We start from the raw sequence: 20,488 nt of genomic DNA on the forward strand, positions 1-20,488 counted from the left end.
TATTTTTAGGTATGACTAGTGGGGAAGTTAGTTGTCTGGCTGATAGTGCTACTACGCATTCCATATTCTGTGAGCGACACTATTTTACTAAGTACCTAAGAAAGAACCTTTGACAACCTTTTCAAGCTCATCCAACCTGATTGAAGGATACGAAAAGGCCCGTATAATATTATCTAATGGTACTGTCTTAACCATTAAAGAGGCCCTCTATTCTCCACGTTCCAGAAGAACATTGCTGAGTTTTAGAGACATTCGAGATAATCAATATCATATTGAAACCACTGAAGAGAAGGGTTCTGAATTTCTTTGTAACACTTTTTACAAGTATGGCCAGAAGCGTATTCACGAGAAGCTGGAGCATCTCCCTAGTGGGTTGTACATCACAACCATTCATGGCATAGAGACCCACCATGTGGTCGGCTCTGAGCTCGGGTTCCAGGGCACTTTGTTGTATTGGCATGATTGTATGGGACATCCCACACGTGACATGATGTGCCGTATCCTCAAATCATCACATGGGCATCATTTACCTCCCTATGTTGGATTCCTGCCATGCAAAGCTTGTTCGTTGGGGGAATTTGAATACTCAACCCTGAATTACAAAGATTATTCACAACCCTCATAAGTTTCTTCAGAGGATTCAAGGGGATATTTATGGACCTATCCAACAAACATGCGAACCATTTAGATACTTTATGGTGTTGGTTGATGCATCGACACATTGGTCACATGTCTGCTTATTGTCCACACACAACGCTGCATTTGCGAAACTTCTAGCACAAATTATTAAGGGCTCATCACCTTGATTATCCAATCAAGTTGATTTGATTGGATAACGTGGAGATTTACTTCACAGACTTTTGACGACTATTGCACGTCAGTTAGGATTGAAGTCGAACATCTAGTACCCCATGTTCCATCCAAAATGGCCTAGCAAAAGCTTTCATAAAGCGCCTTCAATTGATAGCTCATACTTTGGTTATGCGAACCAAATTGCCAATATTTGCCTAGGGCTATGCAATATTGCACGCAACTATGTTGGTCCGCCTGAGGCCTACCGCTACCTAACCTCATTCGCCATTACAGTTAGTTACTGGATACGAGCTTGACGTCTCGCATTTACGTGTGTTTGGGTGCACATTCTATGTGCCAATAGTGCCGCCACTACGTACCAAAATGGGAGATCTCTTTACCGCATGTTTTGCTGATTGTCACTTTTATGAGACATTTTTCTAGTTGTTAAGGGGAGATAAGAACGCTAATGTTAATGTAGAACGTTGCGAATTGTCGTGGGATGATATTGAACCACGTTCCGTTGATGAATGCCAACATAGAACGAATTAGTCAAACTGGAAATAAACAATCTAGGTCGAACTCGATTTGCTTGCGAAACGTAAGGTGTTTGGGCTTGTAGCTCATACTCCACATATGTGAATCTCGTGGGCTACAAGTGGGTTTTCATAAGGAAACGTAATTAAAAGAATGAAATAATGCGATACAAAGCACGCCTCGTAGCGCAAGGCTTCTTTCAACGCCCTGGGATTGATTACGAGGAGACGTATAATGGATGTCATAACGTTTCGTTACCTTATGAGTTTGGTAGTTTCCGAAAAACTGAATATGCAACTTATAGACATGGTAACCGCGTAACTCTATGAGGATCTAGATACAGATATCTACTGAAAGTTTCAGAAGGACTTCCATTAACTGGTTCAAATAGTTATAGACCACAGAACACTCTTTATTAAATTAAGGAGATCACTATACGGATTGGAACAATCCAGGCGGATGTGGCATAACCGTCTGAGTGAATATTTAACAAGTCAGGGTTATGTGAACAACAAACTATGCCCATGTGTGTTCATAAATAAGTCACATTCCGGATTTGCGATCATTGCAGTTTATGTTGATGACATGAACTTTATCGAAACTCCCACAGAGCTTGAGGAAATTGTCATTCACTTGAAATCGGAATTTGAGATGAAAGATCTTGGAAAACTCGATATTGTCTCGGCCTGGAGATTGAGTATTGTTAGGATGAAATCCTAGTACATCAATCGAACTACACCTAAAAGGTGTTGAGACGTTTTAATGAGGATAAAGTGAAACCTTCGAATACTCTTATGGTCTTTTGGAATCTAGATGCTAAACGAGATCCCTTTCATCCCAAGGAGGATGAGGATGAGATTATGAAGCCCGAAGTTCTATACCTAAGTGCAATTGGTGCTTTATTATACTTTGCTCAATGCACTAGACCTGACATCTCATTTGCTATTAATCATTTGGCTAGATACAGTAATGCGCCTACACGCGAACACTAGAATGGTGCTAAAGACATTTTTCGCTACCTCAATGGTATGACGGATTTGGGTTTGTTCTATACCCATGAATCCTCGAGATGAGTCGCCGCCCTCTTCAGTTTTCGAGTAGATTCTTGCCTCGTTGGTTACCCAGATACTGGTTATTTGTTTGACCCATATAGGACATGTTTCAAACTGGTTATGTCTTTACCGTTGGAGACACCGCTATATCTTGGAGGTTTACCAAGCAAACGCTAGTTGCGACTTCTTCGAACCATGCTGAGATCCTCGCCCTGCATGAAGCATCGTGTGAGTGCTTTTAGTTGAGAGCAGTCATGAAACAAATTTGAATCATTAGTGGTCTTACTATTGTTGTTGACCTTCCTATGACGATCTTTGAAGACAATGCAGCATGTATCGAGTAGTTAAAGAAAGGATACATCAAAGGAGACAACACCAAGAACATAATGCCAAAGTTCTTTTATTCTCACCAGCAACAACAGCATCAGAACATTGAAGTCAAGCAAATCCGATCCCAGGACAACATGGCCGATCTCTTTACCAAGTCATTGCCCAGGTCTACGTTTCAGAAGCTCGTCCAAGGAATCGGTATGCCTAAATTATCTGAGTTGAATTGCTTGTAGTTCTCTTATTTGGAAGTTATGTCTAACTTAAGGGGAGTATCCTGAAGCATACTCACTTGATCTTTATGTATTATTTTTCCTATGGTTAGGAGCATTTTTCCCACTGGGTTTTTGCTACCTAACGAGGTTTTGATGAGGCACCCATCCTGGGATGATCATACTCCGTTGAGTTCACTACTTTCATCGTATTTGATGTTTGTTTTAGACATTATGCATACTTTTCACCTTTCTCCTTAGTCTATGGGTTTTCATTTGCCATAGGTTTTACCATAACGAGGTTTTGGAGTTTTACTACCAATGCATATTTTCTTTAAATTTGAGACTTGCATTCACCTATTGTGTTGCCGACTTCATCAATTGTTCTAACTTATCTGCTAAAGATCTAATGCGATGTTTTGTTTGAGTATTTCCACACTCAAGGGGCAGTGTTGTAGTCATATTTAGAATGTGAATATAATTGTGTAAATCCTAGTGTATCTAGGAATATCTTAGAATATTCCCTTTAGTAGTTATTATCCTATTAGAGTTGTAATTCTATTAGGGTAAGAATTTAACCTATCCTACTACTATAAATAAAGGCACAATAAGGAGATACAACACACACCTTACAATTAAATCTCTCTCTTCTCTCTTTTGCAGCCGGCCTCTCTCCCTCTCTAGTCCTCAATACAGTTCAGTCAAATAGGCCTACAACATCATAAGTACTTTTCGTATAAAATTAGCATACAATTTTATTCAATTGTTGATGAAAACTCAATAAAAATTTAATGATCATTAACAAAATGTTACATAATTCAAAATATACGAAGTTGACAAGTTTTTAACTTCAATCCATGGCCCACGATGTTAAGCTTGAATTCGGTGATGAAGATGTAGGAGATATGCAAAATTAACAAACAACATACAAAATTAAGATAAGAAGTAAGAGATATACCTCCACAAAAATTCAAAGTGATGAAGATGCGAGAAATTTGGGGAAAGATGGAGACCAAGAGGACGGCTCCAGTCTCCAAAATAATCTGAAAAGAAAAAACCCTTTGGGTTTTCATATATGACAACGTAGAACCTAGAAAAAAAAGAAGAGATAATTATAGTTTTGAGGTTTTTTTTAAGTGTGATGACATTTTAGACTTTGCAAATTAAAAAATAAGGATAATTTTGAAATTAAAAAAAAAATTCATTAAAGGAAGCAAAGTGCTACCTTAGTTTTCTATGTGCTTATACTTCCAACTAAAAGCACTTTTAAAATATTTGCTAAATGACTTTTTTTTAAAAACTAAAGTGCTTTTACTCATTTGGAAGCGCTTTTGGGTCTTTCAAATACACATCCAAATGAGCCTTATCGAGGGTTAGAGCAAGACAACTAACCGTGCATGCATGCTGTTTGTATTTTTTGAGGGTAAGAAATTAAATATATAATGAAGAAAATTATAGAACCAACCAACTCTATGGAGATGTCAAATTTCATTTTTTTTATAGTGGATGTGGCAAAATAACATTTTGTAAAGTCTTTTATTCAAACCGAGATGTCAAATTAAAATACTTTTTGATTATTTATATGATCAAGTGAGTTGGAATTTAATAATAAAATAACCAATAAGTGAAGAAAAAAAAAGAAATATGTGAGCCCAACATTAAAATAAAACAACAACAAAAATTGACGTTGTCTTCAAATTTAGCAAGAAAGTGGAGAATGTCAATGGCATCTCCTTTGGAACCAGAAAACCACCTTTTTATTGTCAAAACAGTCTATGTAGGATTTTACATCTCATTTAGAGATACTCTACGACCATCTCCAAAGAAGATGTCAAATTTTAAACATAAAATTTAAATTTGAAGGCTTATGTGGTACTTTGATATTTTTCTTAAATTTTGTTCTTCACCTATATTATTTATTACATTATTTACTTTTCATAATTGTAGTAAGTATTTTAAAACAAAAAGTACGAATAAAAATAATAAAAAATATTTATTAACTGCTAAAAATAGATTTAAAGTTGTTGTCAAATTTGACATATTGACAAAATGATCACACATTTGTATATTGTTAGTGAAATAAATTAGTCATTTTTTATGGAGAACAACTTTTTTCTATATTGCCTTCATGTGTACTCCATATTGGCAACTATACAAGTAGTAGAACTAGAACTGAATGAATTGTGTGATGTTCAATCAGTTTTTAGGTGCATGTCTTTATTGTGCGAGGAAAATGATCACACATTTGTAATCACATCTGATTAAGGCATTAGTTTTTTCCTTCTTTCACATCTGAAAGTCCAAGTTTTGATGAGCCTATTTAATCAAATCCAAGAAAATGCTGAAGATTTTTCAATGAGGTGGCTCGCTGGCTTGCTCGCGCTGGAGTTGGAAGTTTTCAGGAGTTAATATGGCTGACGGAACTTCCGGACTTAATTTTGGATGCTTTATTTGTAGATGCATCATATTAGTTTGTATTTGCCTGGTGATGTGAGGATAGTAAACATTTGTTTATTTATATTGGATGCTTTTTTTTTTTCTTTTTTTTTTCGATCAGGTTGAAAGTTCCGGCAAAGTTTTTATTGAGGCCCATGTTAGCATACTATCCACATTTTGTATGTATTCCCCTCTTATCAATGAATATCATACTTTCCTTCAAAAAATAGGATCAATAAGAATTTAATGTGAGGCTTAAGACGAAAATATTGTTATAAAAAAAAAACAAAAATGAAGTGAGCCTTTTTACATTTTAGTACCTTAATATGATTTTTTTTTCTTTTCACAGGGATACATCAATTTAGGGGTGTAGTCAATTGAAATTTTGAGAGATTTTAATCCTTTATATAAAATCAGAGGTACTCAATCAGGATTTTAAGTGATTCTCTAAAAGTCTAGCTGTATTGAATCATGATTTTAAAAGAATTTATAACATTCTAGGTATATTTAATTACAAATTGATTTTTAAAGATTTTAAGAAGTTAGAAAATTTGAGGGAATTAGAGATATTTCGTGTAATATCCCACATCGCCCAAGAGTGAGGATCCTGTAAGCCTTATATGTATATTCCCATCTCTACCTAGCATGAGGCCTTTTGGGAGCTCACTAGCTTTGGGTTCCATCGGAACTCCGAAGTTAAGCGAGTTCGTGCGAGAGCAATCCCATGATGGATGACCCACTGGAAAGTTCTTGCGTGAGTTCCCAAAAACAAAACCGTGAGGGCATGGTCGGGGCCCAAAGCGGATAATATCGGGCTACGGTGGAGTTGAGGCAGGGATGTGGTGGGGGCCCGGGCCGGGATGTGACAATTTGGTATCAGAGCCAATCCTTGGCCGGAGGTGTGCCGACGAGGAAGTCGGGCCCCTAAGGGGGGTGGATTGTAACATCCCACATCGCCCAGGGGTGAGGATCCTGTAAGCTTTATATGTATATTCTCATCCTTATCTAGCATGAGGCTTTTTTGGAGCTCACTGGCTTCGGGTTCCATCGGAACTCCGAAGTTAAGCGAGTTCGAGCGAGAGCAATCCCATGTGGGTGACCCACTGGGAAGTTCTCGTGTGAGTTCCCAGAAACAAAATCGTGAGGGTGTGATCGGGGCCCACAGCGAACAATATCGTGCTACGGTGGAGTTGAACCCAGGATGTGATGAAGGCCCGGGCCAGGATGTGACATTTTGCAATCTATTTTAAGAATTCTTAAATCTCGCCTCCCCCTGAGAGTTTGAGGAGATTCACTCAAAATTTTGATAGAATCTTTAAAAATCAATTAAACTTCATCAAAATTCATGGATTGATAAATTCATTTAAATCCAATAAGAGATTTTATTTTCCTTCTTTCTAATAAAAAATACGATGAATGATGAAGATTTTATGATAACACTTTCCAAAGGTTTACTAGACGCTTTTTTTCGTCCTTTTATCAAGTAGTTTTTAACTGATTTACCCCCTAATTTGTACCTTGCCATAGGTTTTCTTGACTTTGATTTTGATCAATTGTCCCCAAACTATTATAAACAGATAAGGTATGGTCATTAACCTTTTGCAAAATAGTTTTTCGTTTTCCAAACACAAAAGTAGGTGAAAAATGCGTTTGACATACTGTTTTGATAAAATATACCAAAAAAACAATATTTAGCCTAAGTTCTGTAAATCATCAAATTGATCTCTGTGGTAATGCATAAAACTGGTGCTGCGCTAACAAAGGTTGAATTGATCAAGTTGTTATCCTTGATGGACTTGAGCTTTGCCAACAAATAAGATAGACACAAGATTTAAGCGGTTCACCCCTAAAAACTAAGCTACATCCACTAAGTTTCTTGTATAAACTAAAAACAACGTTACAAATAGTACTCATCTATAATAGTACAATTCTATCTTAATTCATCTAACTCCTTCTAAGGAGTACTCATCCTCCATATATAGGCCTTCATCTGAATCTTCAGCCTCTAAGTTTAAGTCCATAACTTTCTTTGCATTTAATGTGTTGAATCCATTGACTAGACCTGCTAGCTGACACGTGGCACGAAAAGACACTAAAGCAAGTCCACTTGTGTTCTTCTTTAGGATGACGTAGTCGAGCGCCTTACTCGACCCTGGAGGTGGTGAGAACTTGTACCCGAGCATCCTACTTGTCAACCTTTATGGCCATTCATAGGGCTCTGTTCCTTTGTCTAGCCGCATGTAGCTTGGAGTTGACGTTTGACTAGACCTCCTCTACTATTCCTGGCACATCGTGCCTTAAAGCTGTCAATGACCAACTTGGCCTTTGGTGCTCAGAAGACGCTTTATGGGGAAACGCTCGGCGTAGTTGCTTACAAGACACTTGAATACCAAGTTGAATATCAGAGTGCGTAACAAACAATACTAACAAAGTAAAAGAAATATTATTGATATCAAACGAGAATGCCGAAACGGCTACAAAACCCTAAGAGACTACATTGTGAATGACTTGATTTCTAATGAATAACAAAACACTCTATTTATAATAAACTAACCCTAAACCCTAATGCTAACGGGCTAAGCCCAGAAAACCAAACATTAAAGTAAACCTAAATACTAATATTTTCCAACACCCCCCGTCAAACTCATGGTGGTATACAACATGAGTTTGCAAACAAGCAGATGTGGATGCAAGCTCCATTAGGCGGACAAGACAAGACAAAGCGAACAAGCGAGCAAACAAACGAACGAACAAACGAGCAAACAAACGAACGAACAAACGAGTAAGCAATTTCCATACTACCAACTCCAATCCTCGCGGGCATCTTCTTCAAACGTTGAAGAAGCGGGTGGATGCAATTCAACAAATTCCAGTGCTAATGCCAATGCCGATTCTGATGCCGAACAAACAAACAAAAAATTCAACCAAATATACCATATTTCTTTCTTTCTTCTCTTTTCTTCTGGGCGAAACCGATTGCAGCAAACAAGGCTTGCAAAACCAATTGCAGCAAGCTTCAAAACTTCTAGTGCAAAGTCAACTTGCAGAAGGGGACTTCATTGGGTTGTGACAGATCCGACTGGTAGGAGTCGGTGCGGGTACCGTGAACAGGTGGTAGCAGCGGAGATGGTGGTGCGGGTTATCTGGACATATTGCAGTGCGGTGGTGGTGACAAGAACGGCTTCGACTACGGATGAGCGGAAGACGACGGACGAAACTAATACCCAGTAAACTGACAAACAAAACTGATACAAACAAATTGACACTAATCAAGAACAGATTAAATCCCAAAGGATCAAACCTGCTCTGATACCAAGTTGAATATCAGAGTGCGTAACAAACAATACTAACAAAGTAAAAGAAATATTATTGATATCAAACGAGAATGCCGAAACGGCTACAAAACCCTAAGAGACTACATTGTGAATGACTTGATTTCTAATGAATAACAAAACACTCTATTTATAATAAACTAACCCTAAACCCTAATGCTAACGGGCTAAGCCCAGAAAACCAAACATTAAAGTAAACCTAAATACTAATATTTTCCAACAGCGCCATCTGAAGTGCTCATCTTTACCTTTCTATACTCATTAGGCCTTGACTTTCCTTTGGACCTGGGTTCTTTTAGGTCTATTAGGGTTGGAAAGGACCCTGCGTTAACAAGTCTTACAACTCTCCGTTTATACAAATTTGGAGTCGTGTATCACGTTTGAGTTAGAGAATCTTAGAATTTAATTAGTTAAGCACTAAAGCAATATTTTTCAGGTGCAAGCTTGAGCAGCTTAAAAAAAAATGCAATGCGCCTATTGAAGAGTGACACTTAGAATTTCTTTGAATAGAGCCCTGCAACTCACATTTTTTTTCGATTAAACCGTGTTGATGAAATTAACTGTTTTGATAGTCTTGGATGAGACTTGAATAGAAATTTGTTAGATAACCATATGATTGATTTACTTATATTGGTGATTTATTTTCACCACATGATCTTTTATATATCAAGTATAGCCGTATGATATTTGCATGTGATATAATATTTCTTGTATAGGCTAGATTTGCTTGTATATGTTAGCTATGCACAGATAAACAGTCCATGTACACTTGAATGTTTTACTCTTCTAGTACATGCTAGTAATATGCTCGGATTCTAATTGATGATATAATTGTGATTTTCTTTAACTATATATTGTAGTAGATACTAGTATGTAGTTTTTAAACTATATGAGTTTTTCAAAACGGAGGTTATTATGTTTGAAATGATTTTAACTAGATAAATGAATATGATCCACTCACAGTTTGTTTTTCGCTTTTTCAGAACCTAGTGAGCATAATGCGACGTTTGAGAACGAGTTGGTGTGGCAGTAGTGCAATCTTCCTACTAAGTGGGGTGATTCTCCTTTTGCTATGTTATTTATCTAGTGTTACAATAATGCATGATCAAACTTTCGATTATGCCTGTACAACACATACTTTTGTAATAACTGTTGTATGCACTATAGTTATGCTCTAATTAAACTGATGTGAGTTGCGTTGAGCACTAATGTGTCCCCAAGTGGGGAAGTTGTGTGGTGACTTGTTGGATAGTTTTAGTAATTAATAATGAGAGGTTTAGTTCAACTTGGTTCACATTAATATCCTTATGGCTTCGTCGTCGGATTGGTGGTATTTCGTCACCATCATGCTCTAATAATGAGATGTTTAGTGGGGAGGTTGCTTGCCATTAATATCCTTATGGCTCCGTCACCATCATTCCCACTTCTCAACCACCATTTTCACAACCATCTCTCCTAACCATTGTTAAAACAACCATCTTCTACCACCATTGTCGTCCTCGCTGCTGCCACCACCACCACCATCACTCCCTCCACCATTGCCCTCTACCCTGTTATTGCCACCACATATATCTCCCCACTATTACCACTACTCAAACAACAATTTCTACCAACATCACTCTATTCTCAGCCACAACATCCCTACCGTTTTCAATGTTTTATTATCTGAAATCAGTCTCGAACTAAATTACCAAACACATTTTCAAATCATAAAAAATAAAAAATTGTATTCGTTATTTTTGTTTACAAAACAGTTTTTCGAAAATTTATTTGTCACTGCCACAAAATTGGACCCTAATTAAGAGATTTCAATGCACTATTGCCAGTTTGTAGCCCGACAAATCAATCTGTAGTCAAGGACACACGCAGGACCCCTAGCCACCACTCGTACGTGTACATCATCACCCACCCCTATACAACCCTAGCTATTGCTAGATTAAAACTACTACACGAGAAGTGTCATACGCTCAACTATAACTACCTTACCTTGCCTCCCTTTCGATGAACATTTTTTTCTCAAAGAGTAGTAGTCCAATTAAGATTCCATATATATGGGAAGAGCACCGTGCTGTGAGAAACTTGGGCTCAAAAGAGGAAAATGGACAGCTGAAGAAGATGAAATCTTGACCAAATACATTCACGCTCATGGAGAAGGTTCTTGGAGATCTTTGCCAAAGAATACGGGTTCGTGTTTATATATATTAAACTCACACACGCGCACGCACACATATATATAGTCGCTAGCTAGCCTTCAAATATGGTAACACAATAAGACCCTTAACTTATATGTGTATACATTTGGTTTGTTTTTTTTTGTTTTTTTTGAAGGATTGCTGAGGAGTGGGAAGAGTTGCAGACTGAGGTGGATAAATTATCTGAGGGCTGACTTAAAGAGAGGGAACTTCACTGCTGAGGAGGAAGAAACCATTGTTAAGCTACACAGGGCTTTGGGTAATAGGTATGTCTATGTTCCTCAGTTTCATAATTTATATAATTAAGTGCTTCCACTATGAATTTCACTATACATAATACCTACAAGCAATGAAGTCATGGATATATATATATATATTTGTATATATATGTGTGCGTGCGTGTGTGTTTCTATATATGTGTGTATAATTCATTGATTCATTCTTAAGTTTGAGAGTTCTAGGGCAATATTTTATAAATAATTGGACCCATTCTCAACTTGGTCATGCTAGCAGCAAGATTAATTCAAGCTCTAGCATTTGTGTTGAATGCACTGTTGCAGGTGGTCCTTGATTGCCGCTCATTTACCAGGAAGAACAGACAATGGGATAAAAAACTACTGGAACTCTCATTTGAGTCGAAAAATCTACAGCTTTATCAAGCTGGGAAACGAATATCTACCCACCATTCTCAATGATGTGAAGAAGATAACTTCATGCAATAAGCATCGTAAAGGCACTCGAGCGAGCAGATCTACCATGAACAACAAGAGCAAGAACAAGAACTTGGCCCCATTTAACTCAAGAAAATCAGAAGCAAACCCTGAACTTGGAAACCCTAGCCTACCAACTGGCACCATTATTAATCTAGGGCAAGTGGGAAATGAGGACATCAATTTAAGGGGTTTGGAGTCTTGGGACCCAATAAAGAATGGAGATGGTGAGGCAATAGGAATGTTGGGGATGCAATATTCTTTTTTGGACGGTGCAGAAATGATTAATTTGGATCCTTGCGGTGAGCAGAAAAAAAGTGCACAATTGTGGCTTGGGAAAAAAGAAAACAATATTACTGGTAGTTCAACTGCAATATATGGAGATAATGACGGTGAAACGGAGGTTTTGGGGACATCTTGTGAATGTGTAGGAACTATGGACCTGAATAATAATATTTTTGAAATTGAAGGGAGAAGAAGTACAAGTATTTGGAGCTCATCAAATGCAGCTGAGAGTGGTGGCGGTGGCGGTGGCGGTGGTGGAGAGTTGTACTCCTTCGCTTCATCAATGAATGCAGGCTTTGATGATGAATGGCTTGATTGGGGTTGGGCAGGTGGTGGCCTTCAATGTCACAATGGTGAATTGGAATGGCGGGATGAAGGGGAGACAATAGCTTGGCTGTGGGAAAATGGCAGTACTGGTGAAGGACAGTAATGTTGCTACTTCATGTTTCATTCAAGGAAAAGAAATAACATCTGCAGATCTTTCTGCAACTGCCAACTACACAAAGTCCTTTTGGAATACTCCATATTTCCAAAAGTATAGAGTTAGCGTGGAGTAACATGAATCGCAAAGTCTTTTAACAAGAAAATGTGAGATCACTACTCACCAATCATCGTTGTATAATGGATATTACACATAGATGAGAGACTCGTTCGTTGTATTATGCCCATAGTGTATTAGATTCTAGTATACATACCAACACCAGCTTTTGGTCTGGTGGTACTTTATCTTCCAAAAGTTGGAAGAGTGCAAATCCCCCTCTGCCACATATCCATTTTCCATCTTTCTTATTTGCCTTCCTTGTAAAGGTAGAAACTTTACCAAGTCAACAACATTCACTATGCTATGTTACTAGGGGTTAACCTCTGGCCGATCTGACATGACATTGTTCACCATCATATAAATTTTCGTTGGAAGAGAATGACGTAGTCGATAGATTAAATCACACTCATTCAACTAATCTATTAAGAGAAACATATATTGATCAAACTTATAATCACACCTTTCCATCTTAAGTTCAATTTATATTGTTTCGGCACATAACCTAACTCGAAAGTTCAAGTTGTGATGAACAAGAGAAACATAGTGATATATATAAATAAACCAATAAACCTGAATACTAACGAGTATCCAAATACAAGAAGATCCGCAAGAGAAACATATGCAGGAAACTAATATCAACATGTCACATGCATTACAATTGCAAGATATCAGCAACCACTTCATCTACCAAAGAATCAAATATTTGATCCTCAACCTCTACTCCTACTGCAAATACATCGGTTTCGAAGTCCAGCCATCTGCCGTAGGGGCTGCTCATGTCCTTGTCCACGAGCTCATCGACCATGCAATCCCACATGCCTCTCCAACCCGAGAGTTCCTTGTACACTTCTTCAGCTAAAGACGCCTTTCTCCTCACCACTGCTACTCCTTTCACCCATGAACTGTAACCCCCGCCCACATAACGCCTACATCTCAAATCCAACCATTCATTTGTACAATCAAATAGTTCCTTTCGCCTTAGCCTGGACTCGCCGCCATCAATTTCAAACTGTCCTCTTCGACACTCCAGCAGATTGAAGAGATGAGGGTTTATAATCTCCCTAGCCCGGCCCAATGAGAAGTCTTTAAACATCAATTCCACATTACATAGTGTCTCCTTTAAATATTCCAATTCCCACACATTTGATCTCAAAGATTCTTTTATGTGAACCGTAGCTGTATGGTTTCTTGCCACAGTTCCTATAGATGTTGAAGAAGCGGAATCCGATAACTCGGTGTCAGCTTCAACGGAATGAAACTTCTTGGAAGAACTTACAGCATTAACTTCTTCAGCTTGAATGGATGAACACAACCTGCTTACTGAAGAAACGAAATATATGTGCTCAGGCAACCTAAATAAGATACATTTCAAAATTCAAAGAGTGGAGAAGATAATAAAAAATAAAAAAAATATATCATATACCTTCTGTACTGTTACTATCAGTGCTAATCGAAGAATCAACACTATCAGTTGAAAAAGAAGGTTCCAGAACAGAGACTGGACTAGGATGCCGCAAACTCTGCATCTGTCCAGCTTCAATAGGACTGCTGCTATATTCGTCTGCCTTATCGACTCCCTGAAAATGTTGAATTTGTGTCGGCTATAGTCAGATCAGCATTGCTAAGTTATACTACTAGTAATTTTGTAACTTTGTGAGAAAAGGATAAACAAATTGGAAAAAGAAAACGGTAAAAAGAAGGGGGGCAATTCCATATAAAGTGACCAGCATATAATTTATCAATAGAATTAGCTTGTGATAGTGACACTGACAGTCGGCCCTACCTGAAACTTCTGTTTCAATCTGAATGCAGGAGGAGTGCCAGCTTCGTATTGGTCACCCAGTTTCTCTGTAATCAATAGATGTTGATCGCTCCGCTTATTTAACCTTTGCTTGGAGCTAACTGAATTAAAATTGGGTTTCACATCCAAATTTGAAGCAATTGAAGCTGAGTGTACTTTTGCGGATTCATGACTAGAAGATTCACTCCCATAAGATAATTCCCTTAATTTTTGTTCCAAAAGTGCACTCAAAGCATCACCGGCTACCACATTGTAACCCACTGAAGATGGCCTCATACTGTCTGTGTCAAGCAACAACCGTTTGCCTCGGTGATCTGTGCAAAGACTGTTGCTCTTCTGCGCAACCAGAGCTGAGATGTCAGTCCCAGTCAGTGATCGTGTAAGTGGGGCTGTGAATGTAAAAGAAACAACATCCATGCCTTTCTTTCTGCTATCTTCAGCCCAACTATAGTGCCTGTCAATAACTGGATTCAACTGGACTGACTTCTGATTTTTGTCACTCAACATATCATCAACAGCATGATCTTTATTAAATTGAAAGTTTCCATCTATTGAGCGTTTCTTCCTAGGATAATTCCTTTCGTTCGAGTAGGACACTTCTTTTTCACTATCCATTGCCTCTGAGCCCAACTTCCTGGATCCAAGTTTGGAATTTCCACTACTGCGAACTGAGCTTTTGTGACGACCAGAAGAAGAATCCCCAGACAGCACTTTTCTACCCTGCGAGTTGGAAACCAAAGGCTTTGAAGGTAATTTCTCTTTATCAACCATGCCATTTTGTTTCTGATTATTCTGCTTAAGAGCACCTGAAGCATTATGTGTAGACGGTTTCTTATGCAAATTCTTTTGAACATTTGGTTGGCTCCGGAAAGGCTGGTTTGAGATGACCTCATTCTGTTCTCTCTGACCTATCGAGCTTCTATTTTTACTTAAATTCTGACCTCTTTTCTGAACATTGACCTTTGCTTGGATTGCAAGAGAAATGGACTTCCCCTTACTTTCTTCTGTCTCTGAAGAAGACATGAATGATAAGTCAAGACATCCATTCCAGCTCTTATTCAAAGACTGTCCCTTAAGAGACTTAGCAGCATTTGACTCAACAGGCTTTTGGGACACTTCAAAAGGCCTCGTTTTCTTGTAAGCAGCTTCAACTTTATCTTTTAAATCTCGATCTTTCAAGGTTTCTGAAGAAGACCCAACCAGTGGAACTTTTCGGGATGCCTCCATCTTTTCTTTGAGAGCCTGAACCTTCAAGGGCTCTGAAGAGGCCCCTACTAAAGGCATTTTGGCCTTGGCGGTAGATGGAGGTCCAGGCTCAATAATTTTTGCAGCAGCTTCCATTATGTGAGCAGCATTCCTAGTGGAAATAAAGCCGGGGTTCTTAATGGGAGACAAAAGTTTATGGTGTGTGATCGGTATAGACTTAGATGATCTAGGCGGCAATGTTTCAGTCTGAAACCTCTCAATTGGCCTGTTTTGCATCTTCTGGGGATTTGACTTCAAAGAATTCCTGGTAGGGTGCTCCTTACTTTTTATGAGACTTCCAGAATACTGTAACTGATTGTCATGAGAGCACTCAATGTTTCTCCTGTGGTGATGAGCATCTTGGAGAGATTGACTGTCAAAATATGGGGTAGAGTATGGCTCAGAAAAACTGGATGTGGGTAAGGTGTCTAATCCCATAAGCCTGGCTACTACACTAGGGGCTTTCGCTCCAAATCCTTCTTCATCTGTAACTGATGAAGCACAACTATAATCGCTGCTACGTCTGACACTTGAAACTACCCTAGTTTCATCCTCATCGACCTAGAAATGTAACAAGGATTAAAAATAGTATTAGATTCAAATCCAATATCAAATTGGTCTAAAGAAATAAGCAGTGCAAAAACACTGACCACCAGATGCTGTTGCGTCACTGGCGAGTTCCCCTGGCTTTTCCTTCCTCCTTTTGAGCGTTCTAAATAAAAAAGAGGAAGAAATCAAAATTCAAAACAACCACCCATGAAATAGGAGAATGATACAAGACCATAAGTGACAAACATTGATACATATGCTGATACAATCAAACTGTACCTGGTGAATCTGAATTGCCAGAGAACAATGTTTTTCGAGATTTTTCATTCCAGTCAAACAGCTGAAAGAAACCGCCCACATGACCTGCTCTGCTTTTCGAACCTTCTCTCTCAACTCCCATTTTTCTAATGCAAAAATTAAGAATACCTTAACAGTTAGATAAAAGAATCAAGGAGGAAGACAATTTCTATTCCACTTTATCAGAACAAAATAATTTTTTGAAACGTAACAAGTAGGACATATCCCATAAAAATGGTAATTAGCATAGAAGTCCTAAGCAATATAAAAGACTACATAGTTCACAACAAATCTCCACTTAATTTTGATGTTGTTTGATGATTAAGGAAAACCATCTTTTTCTTAGTAAGTCAAACCATACAAAACAATGCTAATCTTATATCAGATGATCCAAAATGCTCTCTATGTCATTCAGGGAAGATTACTTCTATGGTAATGGATACTACTCAACCAGCGTTCTAGCTTTCGAAATCAAGACAGTGTGAACCTCAACCAGCACATTCAATGCTGAGAAACTAGCCTAGAAATTCAATAAGCTGAATCAAACTCTGACCTTTCTGCTTCAACTTAAGACATACAACTACAATTTACCCTTGTATCATATGCTCTTCAAGTACCTAGCTTTCCAAACCAAATAGGATCAACAAATTGCATAACCAAATTCAGGAGATTATCAAACACCCAAATCCCAAATGTACCTAATCTAAGCATAAGGTCAAACAAAAGCAAAACTTCAAAAGGCAAATGAGAAGGAAATTTTGCATTTTTTATTCTTTATGCACCTAACTATGAAAAAAGAAATACATTCTGCAAATAAATAACTGGAAGTCAACATTCAGTGCAAAAAGTTCCCAACAACCAAATAATTCAAGTAAATTACATAAATGTAGAATAACCAAATAATTCAAGTAAATTACATAAATGTAGAATATGCAGCAGAAAACAGATATCAATCTACTTAAATCCACCCTTTTCCCACATTTTCTCAGCAACCAATCACTCCCCCAAAACAAGATACAAAACAAAAAACATCAAAACAAATCCAACCCAATTCACAAATCTAAAAGCCAACAATAAAGATTCTAACTTTACAATGAAATTCAAAGTATTAATGGGCAGGAATCAAAACTTACAAGAACTAATGGGCAGGAATCAGCTGAGCTTCTCCCTCTCTCTCTCTAACAAGTGAAGTGAAGTGAAGGAAGCAATGAAAGATTCAGCAGAGATGTGAGGGAACACAATTAAATGGGAAAATCTTTCATTATTTTTTCTATGAGAGGTCAGAGTCTGCGTCCAGAAACTCACTGTCTCCCCTCCGCAGCATTAGCGAGGCCCCCGTCTAGTTCAAAGCAATAAATGGGGATAGAAAGTGGGACTTTTCTGTTTGTGGACAAAAATAAAATAATTAAATTATCTTTGGAAAATAAAAAATAGAATAAAATGCACACAAGGTTGTAATTTTCTAACGTCTCTTTGGAGAGGGGCTTTCATTTCAAATTCCAAATGGGGGCGTTGGAGTGGCCCCTCAGTGGTGAGGCAGCGCGATAAAGTTACTTAGCAGTGCATGTGGAGGACGAGTGTTTGTGACGTGGGAAGTGGGGTGACGAGTACGTGGCAGTTGAATGGGGTGAGTATATGATATTTTCCATTCGTAAATCTAAAGTGTTAGTTTCGTCTTCCATATATTATGAGATGCGTTATCCACACATCTTATTTTCACACATCTCTTGATAATTTTTGTCCGTTAATCTTCTTCAATTCATCCGATCCGACGGCGTAAAATAAAAAATGTGTGTGAGAAGTAAAATGTGATATGTGGATATCACACCCCTATATTATAAGTTTGATATTCAATTATGGTTCTCCCGTGGATCCTATACTCCCAATATCTTGGTTATATTGATACTAAAGATAGTAGTGCCAATTTTATTTTGAAGTTATTTTTTATAACAGAGGACAGTTGGAATTTTCTTTGAAAATTAATAAGAGAAATGCTAAAAGTCAATTGGTCAATTTAACATGTCGTGGTTGTAGTAGTAAGATTTCTTTTAGATTTATTTCATTAAAAACAAAAATAATCGATCTTCATTTGTTAGAAGAAATTTCCAACTCAAGTTTCATGTACGATAGTTGTATAAAAAGAAAAAAATTCGTGGATCCTAAACCCAACGGTAAAAAAAATTTAAATTTTACTTTTAAAATAGACCGTCGGATCAAAGATCAACGGTCCACGTTTTTTTCACAAAAAAGTAAAAAAAAAAAAAGGCCCAACGGTCAGAAATATGACCGTTGGCCACGTGGCAACTCCCTGTCTCTTGGATTTGAATATTTTTCAAATCCAACGGTCTAGATTAATTAACTATATTAAAATTCATTAAAAATTATTTAAAAAATACAGAAAAATTATTAAAAAATACAAAAAATTTTAAAAAAAATACAGAAAATTTTGAAAAATGTTAAATTTTTTCCTATAAATACCTAACCCTCATCTTCCACCTTTACACCACATTTCAATATTTTCTACACTTTCTATACTATCTACATTTCAATATTTTCTACACTTTAAGAGAAAAAAATGTCTTCGTGGAAGCTCATTGAAGATATTACGTTGTGTGAATGTTGGGTTCACACTACTCATGACCCGATTACGGGTAATGAGATGGATAAGCGAGAAATGTGGAGTAAAATTACGAAAACGTTTTGCGATGTACATGGAGAAAACACCACAACTAGTCAAGGTCTTCAAGGTCGTTGGAAAAAACTCAACGCATCCTTTACTTGTTGGAAAAACGCCATCTATCATGCTTCCGGTAACCTCCGTAGTGGGACAAGTTTAGCGGATCAGGTGACAATATTTTTATTTATTTATATGCATTCCACCCACATCAATATTTTGATTTATTTAATTTCGTATGTAATTTTTATGTTATTTCTTATGTAATTTTTATATGCATTCCACCCGCATCAAAATTTTAATTTATTTAATTTCTTATGTAATTTTTATTTAATTTCTTATGTCATTTTTTTGTAATTTATATGCATTCCACCCGTATCAATATTTTGAATTTATTTATTTGTGTTACACCCGCATTTTATAACACTATGTTATCCCACATTTTTATAGACACTACAAGCTCAAGCATTCTACAATTCAAAGAACGGGAACAAATCATTCACTAGATGGGAATGTTGGCAAATTGTCAAAGATTGCCCTAAATACAAAATTGTGGCAACTGGTCCAGAAGTTGTCATGCACGGTATGGGTCTACATAGTTCTCCAGAACCAGACATGGCCGAACAAGAAGTCGACACATTTCAAGACACGGAAGGGACGCCTGAACAAGTGCCCGAGACCCAACCGACTTGTCAGTCCCTCAGGCCCGTAGGTAAAAAGGCGTCAAAGAAAAAAGGTAGTTCTTCCAAGAATGACTACACTAAATATATGGAGGAACTTGCTCGCCAAGGTGAACTGAACATGGCACGGGAAAAGGTTAGAGATGAGGAAAAAGTTGCTACTATGGCAGCAATATTAGCAGCTACTGAGGCCCGTGATGCGACGGCTGAGAGACAAAGAGAAGTAGTTAATCGAGAGAGCGAGCTGGTTAGAGAAGCACTTCATCGAGAAAATGAATTGCTTCGAGAAGAAAGGATGGCTCAAGCAAATCGTGACACTATGAGCAAGTCTCTAGTAGGATTGTCTCCGAATTCTAAATATTTTTGGACATCGGAAAAAAGAGATGTCATGCGAAGGAGGCGTGCAAGAGATGCGGAAACAAGTCAAGGGGGTTCTAGCTACTTTTGTGACAACCAAGATCCTAGCACCACATATCCTAACTCGAGAGACTTTGTATAATTTTTATGTATTTTTTATGTTTTTTCTTTCTTTTTTCTTTTGAACTTTATTTAATTTCTTATGTTTTTTTCTTTTTTTAGGTTCGAACTTTATTTAATTTCTTATGTTTTTTTCTTTTTTTAGGTTTGAACTTTATTTAATTTCTAATGTAATTTTTATGTTATTTCTTATTTATTTTTAAAACTTTATTTATTTTTATTTAATTTATTATGCAATTTTAATGTAATTCTTTATTTATTTTTAAAACTTTATTTCTTTTGTAATTTATTTAAACACATGAAATAAGATTACATAAACTCACCAAATAAATTTAAAAACAAAACACAC

General features: G+C 37.3%; 3 protein-coding genes and 1 long non-coding RNA gene across 6 annotated transcripts in view; 2 read left to right on the top strand and 2 right to left on the bottom strand.

Moving 5' to 3' along the window:
- Positions 1-7,780: 7,780 nt before the first annotated feature.
- LOC126595824 (uncharacterized) lies at positions 7,781-8,005 on the bottom strand. Its single transcript, XR_007613703.1, has 2 exons — positions 7,965-8,005; positions 7,781-7,911 (listed from the first exon to the last, which is right to left on the bottom strand). It is a non-coding gene; the product is annotated as an uncharacterized LOC126595824 (long non-coding RNA).
- Positions 8,006-10,173: 2,168 nt separating this feature from the next.
- LOC126595819 (transcription factor MYB111-like) lies at positions 10,174-12,642 on the top strand. The gene is made up of 3 exons (XM_050262120.1): positions 10,174-10,872; positions 11,017-11,146; positions 11,441-12,642. The coding sequence occupies exons 1-3, from the start codon at positions 10,740-10,742 to the stop codon at positions 12,303-12,305; spliced, it is 1,128 nt and encodes a 375-aa protein (XP_050118077.1). The 5' UTR covers positions 10,174-10,739; the 3' UTR covers positions 12,306-12,642.
- A 300-nt stretch (positions 12,643-12,942) lies between these two features.
- The window catches only part of LOC126595816 (uncharacterized), a 99,602-nt gene continuing 92,056 nt past the window's right edge, over positions 12,943-20,488 (bottom strand). For 2 of the 3 annotated variants that reach the window (XM_050262119.1, XM_050262118.1), the window contains exons 2-6: positions 16,291-16,415; positions 16,113-16,174; positions 14,200-16,023; positions 13,840-13,993; positions 12,943-13,736 (exon numbers count right to left, since the gene is read on the bottom strand). In XM_050262119.1, coding sequence (XP_050118076.1) covers positions 13,069-13,736; positions 13,840-13,993; positions 14,200-16,023; positions 16,113-16,174; positions 16,291-16,411 — 2,829 coding nt within the window. In that variant the 5' untranslated portion in view covers positions 16,412-16,415 and the 3' untranslated portion in view covers positions 12,943-13,068. Of the gene's footprint in view, positions 13,737-13,839; positions 13,994-14,199; positions 16,024-16,112; positions 16,175-16,290; positions 16,416-17,441; positions 17,700-20,488 lie in introns of those variants that run through there. The other variant, XM_050262117.1, reaches the window with a different exon arrangement.
- Positions 19,055-20,212, top strand: LOC126595821 (uncharacterized). Its single transcript, XM_050262125.1, has 2 exons — positions 19,055-19,153; positions 19,433-20,212. The coding sequence occupies exon 2, from the start codon at positions 19,559-19,561 to the stop codon at positions 20,159-20,161; it is 603 nt and encodes a 200-aa protein (XP_050118082.1). The 5' UTR covers positions 19,055-19,153; positions 19,433-19,558; the 3' UTR covers positions 20,162-20,212.

Source organism: Malus sylvestris, chromosome 13, assembly GCF_916048215.2.
Source record: "Malus sylvestris chromosome 13, drMalSylv7.2, whole genome shotgun sequence".
Classification (NCBI taxonomy): Eukaryota; Viridiplantae; Streptophyta; class Magnoliopsida; order Rosales; family Rosaceae; genus Malus; species Malus sylvestris.